The sequence below is a fragment of the Perna viridis genome, chromosome 3 (genome assembly GCF_037379345.1).
Source record: "Perna viridis isolate PV_CMFRI_1.1 ecotype Kerala chromosome 3, ASM3737934v1, whole genome shotgun sequence".
Taxonomy (NCBI): Eukaryota; Metazoa; Mollusca; class Bivalvia; order Mytilida; family Mytilidae; genus Perna; species Perna viridis.
In genome coordinates, this window is record NC_142447.1 from 50,131,870 (window position 1) to 50,152,244 (window position 20,375).

Here is a 20,375-nt window from a genome sequence, read left to right on the forward strand (position 1 = left end):
AATTTAGAAAATTTTACAGCCATATAATTGTGGTAAAATGTCGTTGTTACCCATAAAGGGAACATATAAAAAAGTACAACTTTATCTACTTTCACATTATATAGACTATAATGCTATATATATTAAAGACTTGATAATGAAGAAATGTTGTGATGGATTGAACTATTTTCTGATATTTGTTAGAGGACGTACAAACAGCAGACGGAATCACATTTTATGGACTTTTCACATCTGGGTAAGCCAAAAAAAAAGACATACCTTATTTGTCAATATTATATTATAATTAATGACATGCTTTTGATAATCAAAGGGAGATAACATACGAAAAAATAAATAAATTTCTGGAACTAAAAACAATGACTCTAGAATATTTTTTTGTAATTACTTGATAAAGTTAGTGGAGCTTATATGACTTTAACAATAAATGTTATGTTTATTCAATTATCAAAGAACTAGGTGAAGTTAAAATAATACTTTGTGTATACTTTAAGAAATACAGATGTATCTGATTCAGCAATCTGCGCGTTCTCCTTATCTGACATTCAAATGTCATTTAATGGAGCTTTTAAACATCAACCCAACAGTGACTCATTCTGGGTACCTATAGACACAAACCTGTCTCCAAGACCTGGTCAGGTAAAGTTAATTTAAGTTTCATTTTCATCGTTTGACAAATATGATCTTAATTTCACCTCAATTTTCCCATTGCCTACAGATAAACCTATACACATGGGAATTTAAAACATGTCTGCAACTAGATTATTTAAAGCAAATTCATTTTCTGTTTTAAAATATTAAAATCTCAACCTAATTTTGGTCTGCTGTTGTTTTGCTTTCTTAAATTAGGTAAGGTAAAGCAAGAAATGTTGTACTAATTTAGAAAGATTAAGAGACTTTTCAACAGAAATCGTGCCTAGTAATATCAGTTTTCTATGCTGCCTTCTTTTTAATATACCTGCTAATTCCTTTATTTCTGTGCACAGTTCGGATCAGTCATAATTTTCTAATCAAATGAAAAATAGATTTCCAACAATTTGAAATTTGAGAGAGATCAATTCAGATTTTTATCCGGGCAAACCTTGAATACATCATGCTTCCCACCAAACAGCACCAGTTTTGGATATGTTCATTATAAAACCAGACACTGCACAAAAATGACAAAAACAGTTAAGTGATTCCTTAAAAGAAATTTCGCCCCGTGCAGGTCCGGTGTCAAAAGAAGAGGCCTGCAGCAGCTTGTCGTAAAAAGGCGACTAAATAGTGCTCAGAACCCTAGCCGGGGGCTAGGGCGCTCTACCCACAGAGGAACTGGGTTGTGTGCCCAAGGTGGTGGAATGGGGTACCCCTGGCGTGTTACATGCTGGGGTTGTCAGGCTATAATACGGAAAAGCTGACCGCAAACCATAGTGGTGCACCGTGTTGGGAAAGATGCAAAGATTCCTCGCACGTTAAAGAATCCTACTGTGGTATTCTCCCGGAGTAGGAACCATAGGGCTCCGCCACAGTTGTAATGTTTCTTATTTTGTTGCCCCTGATTTGTTCTTCAGGTTTTGATATAGATATTTTCTATGAGCAAACACTTTCTATAAGCTTTTTAATTGGTATGAGTAAGGGGTCCTTCTTATGTTGGAGTTTATCCGTTCTTTCCCTTACTTTACTCTAAAGGAATTTTGTTAGTTTGTCTTCAAAACAAATAAATAATTGTTTCACAATGTCTGAATTACAATATTATTTAAATCTGATTGTTTAACTAAACAGTAAACTGTATTGTCCAGATCATCCTTAGATTGTGTACCCTTGCGATATTTTTCCAATATTTTATATGTCTTGTTGAATGCTCATTATGTCAATGCCTTCAAGACTTTCTTCTGACACTTTAGAATATGAATAAGTGCATTGCTTTCTCTTGAATCATTGTCATCTCCTTTAAGATGTGCTAATAATGTCTTAACAATTTACCTCTAGTGTGTTTATCTTTAGGCATGATAGTGGTTGGTAAGCTGTGCACTCCTCACCATAGATAAATGTTACGGAGTTAATGTTATCCACTATTTTGCAATATCACTTTTAGTTCACTATATTTGCATCATCGTAAACCTTGTTGAAACTGAATCGGATGGTATAAATTTTACATCATGACTCAATATATAAACACATTAAAAAAAAACCTTAAAAACTGCAAACTAACCAAAAACTCCCCCTCTTCTTGGGCAGCCATCTTAATTCTCCTAGGAAAATGATTTTAGAACTTTCTAATATGCAAAGCAAATTTTTGGTCGTTTCCTTTGCGGGACTTGAACTCGCACCACTGTGTCATCTATGGCAATACCGCATTCACGAAGTCTAACGCGCTAGACCACTCTGCCAACTTTAAAAATAAAGTTTACTTAACCGACTGATAAGGTATTAATTTATAATCACTGAGATTAATAAGTGGTATATTTGGTTTATTTATATAGTGTGTGGATAATTCATTAGACCTCACAGATGATATTTTACAATTTATTGCCGACAAACCCCTTATGAATGGAACAGTCAATTCACAGACTGGCAAACCGTTATTCATCATGGAACAAGAGACGTTTCAGAAGTTAGAATTACATGACAATATGACAGAACTTGTTTTCTATGTTGCATCAAGTAGGTTTACTATTGAATTTATAGACGTTACAAGACGATAACTAAATCCTCGAGTTAAAGAAGTGCACACTATCAAAATGCGTTGAAAATTAGCTATTCATATTCACACTACATGGTCTGAAAAAACTTTTAACATCAATACCTTTCAAAACCTGTTTGTTGACGATTCTTTTTTATTTATTCTACAGATCGAGGAAAGATCTACAAATTACTTCTGAAAGAATCCGTCATGTACTTCGTTAGTAATTATTCAGTGTGGGATCTATCGGACCAATCTCCTGTACTTTGGTCTCTGCAACAACATGTATGTTCTCTAGTATAGTTTAATGAACGTACTCTATGTTTAGGGAAAAAGTTCCTTTTAAGACTGAATTGTTTTCTAATCTTTGCAATTTGAAAAGCAGAATTATGGTTTTTTGATTAAATTTTCTTGTTTTTCTTTTCCTTTTTACACACATAACTTTGAAAGTTATTTTGATAGTCCTATCAATCTGTTTGTAAATTTTGTTTTTTGTTTTTTTTTTTCACGTAAAGGGAGACTTCTTGTATGTAGGAACTGACCATTCCATTCAGCAGATTAAAATTATAAACTGCGAGAAATACCTATGGGTTGACTCATGTGTTAGAGATCCACACTGTGCCTGGATAAACAACACTAACATTTTACCACAGAATGGAAACATTTGTCGCAACAGATGTCGGCCACTTAGCTATGTTCAAACCAACGGATATTTGTAAGTTATTCTTTTTGAACTTTTTATGTTTGTCTTGTGCAATAAGGCATAATATTATTAAAAGTAAATAAAACCTTATTTCTAGGGTCGACAAATTGTCAAATAAGTACCAAAAATTCAACAATGCCTATCATATAAATAAATTATTAACATATTTGCTTATAAATGTTCATAGCTTATTTTCTGCTTTATTGATACCTTAAGAATTTCAATACATTTTAAATATGTGATAGGTTTAATTGTACATTTCAGAAATGAAAATGGTATTTTTACACACACGAACAGTGATCTAGAGCAAAGTACACCTTTAACTTGTAAGCATACATAATTAACTTTATATACTTTTGACAAAAGTCTACATTGCAAAAAGTGTGTTGGTGATTTGATTTGTGAAATAGAAAAATGGTCAACGTTAAATACATTGCATATATAAGACATGATCTTTTTTCACACATAATGCAATCTGCTACGGCGTCTTGACTTCACACTAAATCCGAATATTCTACCAAAATGTTCAAATATATAAATAGGTGTCATGTTTCGTTTGCTAAACACATAAATCTTCAGAGCATAACATTAAGAATTTCTCATATCAAGTTATCCAACTTCTTCTATTGGCAAAATACTTTGTTTAGTGTTTTAACAATAGAAATCGATCAATATGTTGCTAAGAAAAAACTATTACTATGTTCTATTTTAATATAGGCCCTCCCTCACCCCCAACATTCGTGCGCTCTATAAAAGCGTCAACAGAAGAAATATACTTAGAATGGATCAATGGTGATGACGGTGGTTATAGACAATCCTTTGTCATCGAATATCGCCAGGAATCTGCAAATGAATGGCAGATACAAATCGATGTACGAACTTTACCGACAACTTCAAACTCAGTACACAGATGTTCTATTGCCCAATCTTTATATCCGGGAAAATCATATGAGCTAAGAGTACTTTCAATGAATGTGATTGGTAACAGCTCGTACACAAGCCCTATTTATCTATCTACAAAAGGTAATTCATTGTCAGAAAAGCCATTTGGTCTTTTTCAAAAGATCAAATGCGTACAGAGTTTTCACATTTCATTTCATACGATATGCCATTGCTTGCCATAACTACGCAGACTTTTTGTATCGCGCTATACTTCTTATATGTTGGCTTCTGGAACAGGGTTATGTTGTTACATGTTTGAAATCATCACTACAGAAGTTTTGTGATCGTCATCATTAACTCTCATTAGATATAGTTTAATCAAGTAATTAAACGTTTCCTAAGTTTCCTAACAAGTAGAAACTTACAATTGGTGTCGCTACAAATCATTATTAAACGTGACTGAAGTAATTTGTTTTTACATAGTGTCATTAGCACTAATTTAGTACTATTTTACTCATTGCCTTAAAAGGTGGTTTATTTAATTGCATATATCAGTGCGTGGTTAAAAGTGAGCCATTTGCTAAATTGTTTGCGAGAATATTTATAACGTACATTGAAGCGAGTTTCAAATTATGAGAGTTTGTAATACGAAAGTTATGCTGGGTAATGTTTTGGAGGTTCAAATAAACTTGTGAGATTGTTATGTAATTTTAGTGTTACAGGTTTCGAATCCGGCCGAGGAGACGCCTTTGAATTTTGGGATTTGTGTGATTATTGGTGTAATTATTGGTGTAGTTATTGGTATGATTATTTGTGTGGTCATTCATCTAAAGTGCACTGTTCTTGCTAATAAAGGTAAAATTAATCGAGAAATAAGAAACTGTTTGCAGTTATTTTCATTTGTCTATGTTGCATTATATTTTCCTCCCTTTATAGAATCTGGAGCAGACTGTTTAGTGTTCATGCATTTACTTTTCCTTTATTTTCCCTGTTCGTCTATTCATCATGCAAAGGCTTATCTAGACTCATAGCTTTTACCTACTCAATGCGTCTACCACGGTTTATTTTATTTTGTTCTTTTATCGTGTACAAATACACATGCTTTGGTTTCACAATAACTTAATTATGTTCAATGTATTATGATAACATGTTTGAAATGGAAATGAAAATACCACTAAAAAATTTGTTTTTATTTTATTAAGATTGGATTAACCTCATGTTGACCTTTTTATCGTAGTTGCACATTTAAATACGGAAAAAATATCAAATATCAACTATTTTATTCCTTACATTTTCAGATTTATATATTTTCACAAAATGCTTTGTTGCTGCTTGAAAAAATAACGTGTTTTGAATGAACTTTATTAAGACTAAGAACATTTTCAAACTAGTTTCTCTATAGAAACGTATTTTGAGGATGTTTCCTGTAATTTTCAATGCAGATATGAAACGATCGGTCACATCAGGGTACTCGCAATTGAAAAAAGTCTAAACTTTCACATTCAGTCAGTAGCAAGACTAAAATGTAATTTTTACATATATTTCTACAAATTCCTTTCAATTATGGTCTTAGCGAAAAAGGGAAAGACGAAAATGACCCTTTTGATAAAAACACATTATCAGTAAAGGTTGTTTTAATTTAATAATGGTTTTGCAGTGTTCCCATTCGTAGCATGCAAGAAAGTCGAAAAAAGTATTTCAAGAACTTGCTTTATGAAAATAGTTTTATTCTATTGTATTTTTTTTCATTGGTTGTCCCTGTAACTTTGCTAAAATAGATATTTGAAATCACCTTCGCTTTTTAGTGAGCCAACAGTGATTTGATAAGAAGACATGCCTAAACTTGTATCACATTTGTTCTTTATTCTTACTCAATCATTCATAAAGGAAATCCACTATGTAAGATCTGAAATGAAGTTTGATAGACCCATATGTAGTAACAAAGATGATATTGCGATTCATACTAGAAGCATTTCTGAAGATGATTCACTTGTTTCAATGATATCTCCAACATACCCTTTACATAGTTAATACACATCATTGTGTCTAAGGACTAGATCTTAAGAGCAGTTTTTAATACTTCTAATATGCGTTAAACTTTGTGTTAATAGTACCAAATGAGTACTTTCGTATAATTAAAAGTTCATCACCTAAATATTGTTCTACATTCCGAAGAAGAAGTTGCCTACAACAATGTTTTAGTTAATAACATACAGAACTTGGAACGGTGTACACGGTGTTATAATTAACAATTTTGTGTATTTGGATTCCGACTTTTGTTTTTAGATAAAAACGTCCATGGTCGATTATATGTTGTATATAGAAATAGAAATGTTTTTACCTTATTACAATGTAGTTAATAAAAAGATGGTTAATCATTGGAAAACACAACAGTACAACGTAACAATCACCAATAGAGTACAGGAAAAACACAAAATTAAAAACAAAAACGTTTGAAAAGACGACTTAAGGTAGATCATACTTATTACACGGAGCACTCTGTTTTGACATATATAATTTCTATCAACTACCAGTGTTTGAAATTATGTAAAAATAATGTATTCAAATTATTTCAAATATTTTTTGACATGAAAGTTAGAATGGTAAAGTTATAAAGAAATTTTTAATATTGCAAGAAAACGAGTTCGGTGTGTCATCTTTGAAAAAAACTTTGAAAAAAATTATCTACTAGAAATATTAGGTAGGATCTACCATAAATCTATGGGCTTCTTATCTTTGTCAAAGTAGTTTTTTGTGTAAGTTGTTGAGTTTTATTTATAAGGAAAACAGTGATATAATATACGAATACCATTTATCTTGAATAATTAAATACTTTGATTTCATGTTAGTTATAATTATCAATATAAAAATAACATTATTTGTTTATGACATTAATCTGGTCTGAATAACAAAAGCATATAAAACTTCGTTATTTTGTACGCACTTTATTTAATAAGCTTTATGCATTTTACAGCAAGAGAAAAAAATTCAATTACCCCATCTGTAAGTATTTTACTTAACTGACTGAACGTAACACTAAATTATGTACACTTACCTTTAACTTGTGGCTGTAAAAACAAGGTATGGAGAATTATTTCGACTGTCTTTATATTTCTAGTGGGAAAGTAAATTAATTTAACTACTTAAAGTATTTTAACTTACCCAAGGCCAACTAAAAGCTCTTGTGATAAAATATTTTTTTTTAAATGTTTGAATGCTAGAAAATCAAATGACATAATTTTAAAACGCATAGCAAACAATATTTATCATTTTTGTTCAAAAATGTCCATGAAGGTCAATGTCTTTCTTTATATTTTAAAGGAAAGAATTTCACAAAAAGATACTAAAAGTAAGTAAACTTTACAAAACTTCGTTATGTATATGTATGTGAATATTTTTAGTCCTGGTATGTTTAATTCGTCCTGAGAGCAGATCGGACACACTGTTGTCTTGTAAGACTGTGGTGTCCCCAGATGGGAATCTTAGCACGCTCACATCTGGTATGGATAGTGCCCCGACTATTAAAAAAAAGTACCCAATCACACGTTCAGTCTGCAGACCATCTATTCCAGTACAAACATTCAGACTATTTCAAAATAACCAAACCATGTTCCAAATGATATATTTGAAACTACAGCAATGATGAACCATATTGTACTTTATCAAAATGTGGTATTAAAAATTGCAAATTCCTTCTCTAGTTCCCTTACAACAAAACCTTCCATACACGAAGTCACGATGACTTTAGTTGCAAATCAAAAGTTAATATATGGATTAGAAGGCAACTTATGCGGTCTAATATATGTCGATGAAACACAGAACGATTAAACAAAAGAATGTGCGGTCATCATTTGGGAATAAATACCACCGAATTCCCCACAATTTATCAACATTTTAATCAACAAGATCATTCAAACCTATCTATGAAAGTTCGTATTTTAGAAAAAATTACCATCCTACGAACAGTACCGTTCTAAGTAAAAATTATCGTAGGGAAAAAGAGGAGTACTGGATACGCAGACTAGGTACTGCAATACCTTACGGATGCAATGACAACATCAAAATAATAGGAAACCTTTCAAGCCAATATAGCATAAATGTGATGAATTTATTTGACAAAACTCCAAGACGGGAAAGGAGTCATGGCCATCGCCGTTATACGTCACATAAGTTACATGATATCTCAATAGATGATCTCCTTCCTTTCATACAAAATCCTCTTAGACTTCATCACATTAGAACCAAACTCTATTCTATACCTCTCACTCTTCTACACTCCCTTTACAAAACAAGTCTTGACAATCCTGTTTCTAACCCCACCTCATCATTATACAGACTTGTTGCCATCATTTTAGATTTTGGTTTCCACAGACTCTTTAAACCAGTTTGTGTGAAAAGTCAAGATGAAGAAAACGATCATTTCTTCCACTACTGTTTGTCAACAAATGTATAGATGCAATTAATTTATCCAACATTCTCCATCACAAAAACGTTACTAACAAAATTCCCCCATATTTCAAAGACAAACCCATACCATTTATTTCATATTCCTATACTTCACCCATTGCATCCAAAATTTTCAATTATAAAAGGCTATTGCAGAACCTCGACATTGAGGACTTCAAGGCTAAACCACCTGACTGTTCTTGCAAAACTCTCCATTCAAATTCGGTCCTTCGATCACGTCGTTACGGAAAGGAATATTTGTCCATCATCGAAAACGAATCTCTGTGTAATATCCTTTCTAAAGGTCCCAAGTACCGTGAACCGCGCTCCATAAATTGGAATTATAACTTTAAAGTTTTTATGGATGCCGTGGAGGACTACTCAAGACAAATGGATAAAACGAGAACAAGAAGACATTGATTCTCTGACAGGGTGGTTAAAGGCCGTGAGGTTTTTAATTTTGAAACGAATGAAAGTTTTAAGTTGGTCAATAAGTGTCAATGCAAAACGTTTTACACCCAATGTTTATTATCAGAGGTAGACGTAGGAAATAATATCAGTGATAAGACCTGTACTGCTACTACATTCTTCAAAGAGGAAATTGTGGAAAACCATAACTCTACCCTATCTTTTTTTGGTCTCTCTACCAAGGACGATGACTGATTTACCGTCTATGCACTGGATTCCTAAACTCCATAAGAATTCATCCAAACAACGTTACATAGCTGGATCTGCGAAATCCACCACAAAACCTCTTTCAAAGCTTTTAACTTCTATACTCACAACTGTCAAAGAGGGTTGCAGTCCTACCACAACACTTGTTACTCCCGTAGTGGTATTAATTCAATGCGGATCCTGAAAAATTCGAAAGATCTTTTGGAGACAATCAGTTCAAGACTATTATCAGAATATAATAGCATTAAAATTTATGATTTTTCAACACTGTATACTTCTATTCCACATACTCAGTTAAAATCCTTACTTAACAACATTATACATCGTTGTTTTTCAAAAAAAGATGGTACACATAGATACAAATATATAGTTCTTGGTAGAGATTCCTCATACTTTGTAAGAAATAATTCCAAATCATCTTCCAAATATACAGACGAAGATGCTTACAATATGCTTTTAATCGACAACATATTTGTCCAGTGTGGTTGACGTGTTTTTCAACAAACGGTCGGCATTCCAATGAGAACAAATTGTGCTCGTCTACTTGCTGACCTATTCCATCACTCTTATGAGGCTGACTTTATAGCTGATCTGATCCGGAAAATAGAATATCGTTTAGCTAGATCCTTTAATCTCAGTTTCCGCTGTATAGATGACGTATTATCTTTAAACAATCCTAATTTTAGGGATTTTATACATCGCATCTTCCCCAAAGAACTTAAGATAAAGGATACTACAGACACTGTGAATTCAGCTTCATATTTTGACCTACTCTTAGAAATCGATGGTAAAGGAAAGCTATTGACCAAACTTTACGACAAATGTGATGACTTTTCATTCAGAATTGTCAGCTTTCCTTTCATCTGTGGCAACATCCCTTCAGCACCCGCGCATGGAGTGTTCATATCACAACTCATACGTCATGCCAGAGCTTGCCTAGACAACGCAGACTTTTTGTATCGTGCTAGAATTCTATAAAAAAAAAAATGGCTTCTGGAGCAGGGTTATGTTGCTACAAGATTGAACTCATCACTACAAAAGTTTTATGGTCGTCATCATGAACTCGTGGATCGTTGCGGTGTATCCACCTGCGCCATGAAAACTGAATTGTTCTATGTGTCATAGTTTTTTCCTTCCTCTTTAGTCTATCCCGGACTTTTTATAAGCAATTCGGTGGGTGTTTCTAGAAAAACACAGGACGCTTACCCTACCGGTGCACTTAGTTTTTAGCGCAAACCGAGTTGCCCCGTGCAGGTCCGGGTGTTAAAAGAATTGGCCTGCAGCAGCGCTAAGCTTGTCGTATAAGGCGACTAAATAGTGCTCAGAAACTTAGCCGGGGGGCTAGGCGCTCTGCCCACAGAGCAACTGGGATGTGTGCCCCAGGTGGTGGAATGGGGTACCCCTGGCGTGTTACATGCTGGGGTTGTCAGGCTATAATACGGAAAACCTGACCGCAAACCATAGTGGTGCACAGTGTTGGGAAAGATACCACGTTCCTCGCACGTTAAAGAACCCTGCTGTGGTATTCGATAGGAGTAGGAACCGTTGCGCTCCGCCACAGGAGGCTAAATTGCCCGATCTTACCCATCGCCCCTTTTTCCAGTGGCAATCAAAATTTGTCGACCCTATTATCCTTGTGACCTATCCTTTTTTTTTCATTTCATGTTCATTATATCATCCATTTCATGTTCATTGTCTGAATATAGCTGAAATATTGCTGCTCGGACGTTAAACCCCAACAAACAAACAAGCAAACCAAGTTGTTCATTTGGTTTTGTTACTTTGTATGTATGATTTTAGTTACTTTATGTTCTTTGTTGTGTATGTCGGTTTTCCCTGTCTGGACTTTGTCTTTGATTACCCTATAACCTTGGTTCCCTTGGTCACTTTTTATATTAAATAAAAGAAAATCTTTACTGGTTACTTAGAATACACACAAATGTTCAGGAGAGGTACTTGGAACGTTGCGGTTGTTGTTTTGTTCTTTGCCAGAGTTTCTTGTTTGTTATTTTTTCTGGCCATCTAATATTCAGTATATTTCTTAGGCACTTGTTAACAAAGACTTGTATAGATTTCATGGTGTTTTCTGTTTCTCTCCAGGTCTCGCAACCATATAACAGGACAGACTTAACATTGCTGTTGAAAATTTTGATCTTAGTAGTCGTTCTCAGTGTTCTACTTTTCCATACTGGTTTTAGAATGGAAAAAGCCTGTAATGCTTTCATCTTTCTGGCTTGTAAATCTTCGTCAGTGCCTCCAGTTGTACTCATGACACTTCCAAGGTACGTAAATTTATCTACATTCTCTATCTGTTGATTATTTACCAATATTGGATCCATCTGGTTTTGTTGGATTCTCATGGCTTTGGTTTTGGCTGTGTTGATATACAATCCTGTTCTTTTAGCTGTTTCTTCGAGATGGTTGACCTGGTGTTGGGAATCTTGAAGACGATGCGATAGTGTGCATATGTCGACTGCAAATTCGAGGTCTTCTAGACGAGATGTTAGTGTCCATTGTATACCATGAGGGTCGTTGTAAGCTGTTCTTGCTATCCAGTCGATGACTATGAGAAAGAGAAGGGGAGAGAGAATGCATCCTTGCCTTACGCCAGTTGTTACAGGGAAAGGATCCGTCAAAGTACCAGCATGTATGACCTATGTTCGAACATAGGAATGCCTATATTTATAAATTCACTGGACTTTGCTTATTGATTATTTTAAAAGTTTCAATTGTTATAGATCTTAAGCGTCTGACTTAAGTGATCGAAATTTAGATTTTTCTAATAACTATTCAGAAGACAGATCATAATCTACATAGAAAAGTTTCAGATATCTTTCCTGAATCTTTTCTATTTTCTTTGTATTTTTGCACTACAAAAATGCAATATTATAGGATCCCAATTAAAATTTGATAATTTAAAAGAATATTGCAAGGTAAAACGACCTACTTTATTCAGATAACTACCTATTCATTTCAATATATTCAGTTGCCTTGATGCCTTTATACACATTTCTGTTTATTAACTTTAATTCATAGTCTATAGTAATATCAAGTAATATTACATCTTTTATTGCCTATTACCAAAACTTTTTTCCCAATTGCTAGCAGTTTTAAATTATCACCCTCTAAATTTTTGCCACCAAATCTAAACAATTATTGACATAAAATAGAGTGTTGTCACCTGGTTAGTTATACACAGTACTGAAATCTACAATATGCAAAATATCGTTTATAGAAATGTTGAATAATACAGGGCCCAGTATTTAACCTTCTGGAACACCTTTGTGCATTGTTTCAAAGGGACTGCATGTACTATTTACTAAAACACATTGTTTCCTGTTTGTAAGATAACTTGATAAAAGATTGATTAATTCTTCTGACAACCCATGTGCTTCAATTTTAAAAAAAAATCAAATCATGAGATAAACAATCAAAGCTTTCGACAAATCCATTAGTATAACAGATAAATATTTGTTCAAATGTTTTTTTCCATCATTTTTTATCCAGGCAGTTTGACACCCAAAACCTTTTCTTAATCCTGACAACAGTGGATTGAATTTAATATCGAAAAAATTCTGAAAGTTGATCAAAATTGTCTGTTTCAAATGGTTTAGAAATACTAAGAAGTACACTGACAGGACATTAATTATAGGTTTTACAATAACAGTTTGTAACAAATTCTTTAGACACTGATTTAAATACAAGTTGATTTACATGTGTTTTATTATCATTTATCATACGTATGTAAGGATGGTTTTTGTCTACAACTGCAGAACTATCTCCAATATCTTTAGCTACACTGATGAAAAATTATTAAATTTAGATGGATCATTTACCACTCCAACACTTTTAAAAAGTGAAATGTTTTAATTTGTTTTGACACCTTTTGTGGGATATTAATGGTTCTATTGTAGGCCATATATGTTAATTTTGGTCATTCGATGTGTCTCTTTAAAATTGATTTTTGCCCCGTGCAGGTCCGGATGTTAAAAGAATAGGCCTGCAGCAGCGCTAAGCTTGTCGTAAAAGGCGACTAAATAGTGCTCAGAACCCTAGCCGGGGGCTAGGGTGCTCTGCCCACAGAGCAACTGGGATCTGTGCCCTAGGTTGTGGAATGGGGTACCCCTGGCGTGTTACATGCTGGGGTTGTCAGGCTATAATACGGAAAACTTTCAGCTTATTAATTTTGTTGGACTGCCCGTTCCGTGGTTACAGACTACCCATAAATGACAAAACTTGAATCCAAAGAATGATAATGAAAATACCCAGTATGAAGTCAAACACGTTCGAAATGACCTATTGCTGCTTGTTTTTGTGAATATTTATCAATGTTATGTGACGCTTCTAATTGTTTTGTTTTATTTTTTGTTTTTGTGTTTTGTCTTTCTCGGCTTACTAATGCTTAAAGAAATTGTTCACAAATATCTATAGACTACATAACAGTCTTTGTTTTCTATTGTTGTGTGCTTTTGAGATAAAATTTATATAGATTGTACATGAGATTGGCACTTTGCAAGAGATTGGGATGCATTTTGGGAGATTGAAGTGCAATTTTCTCAAAATTACAGATCTAAATACAGAAAGGACTATTGTCATATAAACATATAGCATATGTAGACAGAAAAAGCATTGTTTGAACCGTGGGTTTTCCTACAGCATGAATCACCTTACCATAGGCAGTGTCTGAATTTTATATGGACTGGTACTTAACATCTTTAATACATTATCACTATTACTTATTATAGTGTTGCTGAAATTAAATAGACTTTTTTTCAGTCTACACTCCTTATTTTTTGGAATGTATATTGTGATCCTAGATCCTATATCAACAGGTTTCCTAATCCCTGTATTTTTATCTAAGTAAAAGTAAATATTTTTTGCAATTAAATTTAAAAAATCTAAATTTTAATTCTCAATACATGAGCATGCCAATACATAAAGTATTAAAATATTAAAAAGGTAACATTTAAAATAACTATCATATAATTGACCTTGGAAGAGAAATTATTTACTTCTTGAAATTGAATTTTGATGATGATGGAAGCTCTTTATTAGAATATCAGTTATAGTTAAAATAACAGCCAGAATGAAAAAGGTGCTTTATTGGAGAGCGTATGTGATAGCAGTTCTTTCTAAGCATAATGTCAGTGCTAATTGTTGTCAACCGCCGAAAAACTGTGCAAAAAGGCAAAAATTGGAAGGGCGTGCCAGACTTTAGATACGGTCATTTCAAAGACCTGACATTTATTATTTTCTTTTAAATAATTATTTACTTTCATAACAGGTAGTAAAACAACTTTTCATCTTTTGTTCCATACATTTGAGCAGATAGGAAAAAATAGTGGAACAAAAATAATGTTTTAAATGCAAAACAAATTAAAGAACTAAATAAGAGTAACAACAAAATCACCGAACACCATTCCGATTTATTCTCAAACCAAGTCCAAAAATAAATCTGGCGAAATAGATATTATACTACCGGAGCAGCTGTTATTGCAATGGTTTTGACTTGGTACAGGCACTTAAGGCGAAATGGTGGGTTAAATTTAGGTTTTACAACGCGCTTAACCTCCCTCATCCATTGCGGCGTGACTATACCAGTGGTGATTAAAAAGCATTTGCATGCTATTGTCATAATCGGTAAATCAGAGATCACATCAGCACAAGGAATATTTTACAAAAAAAAACAATCATTACTTATCGTTTTAAAAGAAACTGAGTATTATTTTAACTAAGGACTGATATCTAAAAAAAGATTTGTGTAAGAGACCTTCTAAGACGCATTTCCTCATACCCCTGATTTGGGAGTCTAGTACTCAAATATTTATGGCGTTCAAGAAAATCAGAGTAGTTAGTACTTGCTCTAGCGTAGCGAATCAATTGTAAAACACCATATACAGGAGACGAAGGGATATTGCTACACAGGTAAGGAAAATTCCAGGTGTAGGTCAAAAAAGGATGCAGAACAGGCTGTTTCTGTAGTCTCCTTTAACTCGAGCTCTGGTGGATATATTGACGGTAACCATTTACCAAAAGGAGGGTGTTGATCGACAATACATCATCAATTTATCTGTATGTAAAGTTAAAGGATTTAGCATCTATTAATTTTTTGTATTCTTTACGGGGTTATGAAGAAATTCAGTCTCGTTTAAATAAGAGATATGTTTTCAATTTTATTAAAAAAAAAAGATTTATTTAATATTTGTTTAAAAGATAGTAATGATAATCGAAATGGAAAACATTCAGTGAGAGAAAAAGTTCATACAGATGAAGATCAATTAAAAGGAAGTACCAAGACTAAAGAAAAGACGAAGAAAAAGAAAAAGAAGACGAAAAAAGGTAGACAAAACCGAAATAATCCCTTTTTGCAACATAATGGGCATACCACTCTTGTTCTTATAAACCTGGCAATCAATATTTTTAATACATTAGCACTAGTAATTTTCAATATAATTCCTCTGGTCAACACTCCCTATTTTAGAATTTATAGGCCGATCCTAGACCTTATATGAACTTGATTCCTATTCCTTTTTCAGCTATGTTCTCATAATTTAAATTTTAATTTACGAATTACAAAGAAAAATGACCAACGAAACATTAAAAGTTACTATTCTATTATTAGTTGTGTAAAGACAGTATTTATTCCATGAATATTAACAGATTTCTTGGTATTGAAACAGATTTTGATAACGGTGAAGGTCATTCTATATCTAAATATCATTTATATAAATAAAACAGCCAGAATTAAAAGGGTGTTTTAATTAACAGCGTGTGCGATACAATTCTTTCTGAGCATTATTTCAGTGTTAATGATTGTCATCCACAAGAAAACTTACACGGGGAATGCGTGCCAGATATTGGATATGGTCATTTTGAAGGGCTGACATTTATTATTCTTTTCTTGCAATTATTTGTTCTCATTTTTATTCAAATAGCAGATAGGAAGGAAAAAATGGAACAAAAATAATTTTAAAGATTTACCAATTTGCAGAAAAAGGAAAAGATCTAATAATAGTATATCATAGAACTCATTTAAAACTATAACTTCGAACTTTTGTAGTACACAGTGAGTAACTAAATAATAATGATTTATGTTATATTTTTTATGTAAGAAAAAAAGGTTTTTTATTATTTATATAATAGAGAGCAACGAAGATCAAAATGGACAACATTCCGAAATAGAACAAGTTTCTAAAGAGTTGACCAATGGTCAACAATTCCCACCAATAGTATGTATCACGACTAATGAAAATAAGAAGAAAAAGAAGAAAAAAGGTAGGCAACACCAAAATAATCCTTTTTTGCACATAGCAGACATGCCACTCTTGTTCTTATAAACTCGACTTTAATTCTAATGTATCCTTGTTGCCACCATACATTTGTAATAAATAAAATTTTATAAAGTATATATATAGTATAGTGCGGGTCCGGGTGTCAAAACAATAGTCCCACAGCAGCGCTAAGCTTGTCGTAAGAGGCGACTAGATAGTGATCAGAACCCTTGCCGGGGGCTAGGGCGCTCCTCCCATAGAACAACTGGGTTGTGTGCCCCAGGTGGTGGAATGGGTTACCCCTGGCATGCTGAATAAAGCTTATATATTGCTGCTTGGGCGTTAAACCCTAACGATCGATCAATCGATCAATAAAGTATATATCATTTTTAGCCATCTAGATTACCTCATTGGATCTAATTAGTCGCAAAAAATAAACCAAGCATTTGTATTTTTTTTATTGCCACTTTTTATACTGTTTTCTTTTAGACATCAACTTTCTAAAGAACGACGAAAGTACATCATTAGACAACCTAATCAGTTGTCTAATGGTATCAAACACATATGTCAATAATGCAAGAGCCCCACTATGATGAAAAATGTCAAGTCTAATTAGGGGGGTCACACCTAACTTTAGATCAAACATGCCGATTTTAGCATATAAAACATCATAAAAAGACATTTTGTGCACTTTCATTTGAGATACAAGAATAAGCAATGATAAGGGCTATAGTAGCTTATGATATAAATATATATTTCAGATATTCTTCCATTTGACTTGTAGTTGGAAGTTTTATTTCAAGTATAGTACTTCAAACAAACTTTTATACGGTCAAAAATGTTTACACGGCACCAAAGCTTTCAAATGAGCTAGAATAATGAATAATTGAACTCTACTCATGGTCAAGGTTCAAATTGAATGGAGTGTCCTTCAAAGCATGCAAAAATGCTACCGAAAATGAATTGAAGGGGAATTAAAAAACTGAAATGTCATCTCCTTTTGTTTCTGACTTAAATAAGTATCAAGTAAAAAACATGCTAATTTGTTACACACATACTTGTTTTCTCATCTTTAACAGATAATCAGAGTAAAGAATTTTATGCTTGTTATGACAATGAAAGTCATGAAAAGGAAAATTGCAATGAAGGTTGGTAGATGTAAAAAGATATTTGAATGTTAATATGTATCAATATTTGCAATAATTAGACCTTATCAGAATAATATACATGATACTTGATATGAGAGAGATATTCCAAAATTATGTATACAGGCAATGCGTTTCATTTTTATAAATTCGATGATTTTGTGCAAATTATTTTCTCAACATAATATATTGCTATTGTTTCAAGTTATTTTCATTTTGCATTTGTTTGATGATATCACATTGATTAAATCCTTGTATTCATGACAATGGTTATCATTATATCGGTTCATTGAACGATTTCTAGTGATGTTTTTCTATCTATTAAGTTTCGTCAATGATTGTCTCCCTTATTTTTCAGTTGCAAAGTTTTAATGATCCTTGAAATCATATTTTCATGACCTGAATATATGGTAGGTTGGATCGGATAGTTCTACTGGTGCGATATATGACGAAAATACTGTAGTGAATGAAAAAACCCATCATAACCATAAACACTGACTTATAATTGATCAATTAAATGTACTGTAGCTAAATGTCTAATTATTGTCACCTTTAGTAAATCATTTTATTCAACATATATAGTACTTCATGTGATCAAACCTAATATCAAGTCACATGGATTAAAGTGTGTGTCTTCCCGATCTCCAAACTCCAGATTGTACAGAGTTAAACATGAAAAAAAAACGATGTTACAAATAAATGATAAATTTCATTGCTTCACTAATTAAAAAAAACAGTCCTTTAACCAATGAAACGCACACAAATCGATGAATAGTAAATTCTAAAATATAGGTTGATAACAAAATTATCGAACTGATAAGCTCTAGGTAATGGTCAAAACAAAAAAGAAGGAAAGTCCATATAACAAGTGACAATAGTAAGTGTAAAAATAACCAAAATAACATATACAAAGTAAAACAAGAGGCTTCCAAAAGCCTGAATCGCTCACCTGATTAAAGGGGTAGGCTCACTAAGTACCAAATTTGGCCCAAGCTCAATTTTGACAAAAGCTTAATCGATGGATAGGTATTGATGAAATATATATATATAAAAAATTCAAATGCCTGAATATCAATTATGCGTTTCCATGGCAACCGATTGAAGCATTCATAAGAAATTCACATTTTCTTTCATTAAAATGACATAGTTGGCCAATTTATTCATCTTTGGTATTGACTTACCTTATAACTTTGTAGAAGACTTTGTATAATGAATAAAAATCACAATAAAAACTAATGTTTCTTTCATGTTTCCTTGGAAACCCATCATTTTTTAACAACATCACCGTTTCTTACTTCTAAACCAGCACAATGACGACTTCACTTGGCGTCCGTCGTCGTCGTCGTTGTCGTTACCAATTATTTAAAACTTCTCCTCTGAAACTACTAGATAGATTTGCATGCAACTTATAATGACTGTTTCTTAGAGTATCCTTAACAAATTGATTATTTGGATTTTTGATAGGTTAAAAAACATGGCTGCCGTTACTAAAAATAGAACATAGGGGTCAGACAGCAGCTTTTTGCATATATCTCCAAAATCTTTAGGGTTAGAAAAATTCTGACTAGGTAAAAGTATTCAGCATGATAAGATCTATCTGTGGTCAAATTTCGGTGAAAATCTGTTGACCCATGTTGGAGTTATTACCCTTTTTGGACATTTTTTGCTGTTTTTGATGATATTACTTTCAAAAATCTTCTTCTCAAAAACTACTATGCATAATTCAATGAAAGTTTGTACTTTTATTCTGTAAGGTATCCGTAACAAAATGACCGTTTGGATGTATGATCGGTTAAAAAAACATGGCCGTCATTACTTAAAATAGAACATAAGGGTCGTACAGTAGTTTTTTTTTTTTTTTTTTTGCATATATCTCTTAAACCGTTAGGTTTGTCCAATATATTGTCATTGCTGAAATATCCTTATTATAAGGCCTACAAAAGTCTGCTGGGATCAAAGTTGTCAGACAACTCCTTGTAAGGGTTATTGCCCTTGAGAGGTGAAAAATGACTTTTTACAGTTTTCAGCCTATATCTTGAAAAATATGATAGATAAAATGAAACTTCAATTGCAGAAACGATTCTTATCATAAGGCCTAATAAAAGTCTCCAGGGATCAAAGTTGTCACACGACTCCATAGAAGAGTCATTGCCCTTGAAAGGCAAAAAATTACGTTTTTTTGCAGTTTTCAGTCAATATCTTGAAAATTATTATAGATAGAATGAAACTTTTGATTGATGATATGATCCTCATGATAAGTCCTACCAAAGTCTTCATGAAGTCAAAATTGTCGGACAATTTCTTGCTATAGTTGCTTCCTTGAAAAGCAAAAATTTCACAAGATGAGCGATTCAGCCTCTTGTTTAGTATGTTGTCCTTAAATTGTTTCAATATTAATTACTTTCAGAGAAGCTTTATAGTAGTGAACATTTTCTCAAATTTATTAGAACGAGTTGCAAACTTGCCGGTGTGATTTATGAGCAGGGATAATGTTAGACGCTATGAAGTGTCAAAAAATCAAATTAACTACAGTGAAATTCTACCAATTCATTATTTTTTTTTTTTTAAATATTTGTTTCATTAAAAATCTTTTT

At 32.9% G+C, this 20,375-nt stretch overlaps 1 protein-coding gene across 10 annotated transcripts in view; it reads left to right on the forward strand.

Annotated features, from left to right (window-relative positions):
* The window catches only part of LOC148622752 (semaphorin-2A-like), a 39,951-nt gene extending 21,597 nt beyond the window's left edge, over positions 1-18,354 (forward strand). For 6 of the 10 annotated variants that reach the window (XM_088572912.1, XM_088572913.1, XM_088572919.1 and 3 more), the window contains 14 exons: positions 184-235; positions 492-636; positions 2,460-2,640; positions 2,829-2,944; positions 3,175-3,374; positions 3,627-3,688; positions 4,080-4,385; positions 4,959-5,099; positions 7,219-7,247; positions 7,566-7,593; positions 15,579-15,704; positions 16,509-16,640; positions 17,716-17,784; positions 18,140-18,354. In XM_088572912.1, coding sequence (XP_088429038.1) covers positions 184-235; positions 492-636; positions 2,460-2,640; positions 2,829-2,944; positions 3,175-3,374; positions 3,627-3,688; positions 4,080-4,385; positions 4,959-5,099; positions 7,219-7,247; positions 7,566-7,593; positions 15,579-15,704; positions 16,509-16,640; positions 17,716-17,784; positions 18,140-18,153 — 1,601 coding nt within the window. In that variant the 3' untranslated portion in view covers positions 18,154-18,354. Of the gene's footprint in view, positions 1-183; positions 236-491; positions 637-2,459; positions 2,641-2,828; positions 2,945-3,174; positions 3,375-3,626; positions 3,689-4,079; positions 4,386-4,958; positions 5,100-7,218; positions 7,248-7,565; positions 7,594-11,465; positions 11,648-15,578; positions 15,705-16,508; positions 16,641-17,715; positions 17,785-18,139 lie in introns of those variants that run through there. The other 4 variants (XM_088572915.1, XR_015920688.1, XM_088572916.1 and 1 more) reach the window with 4 other exon arrangements.
* The last annotated feature ends 2,021 nt before the right edge of the window (positions 18,355-20,375 follow it).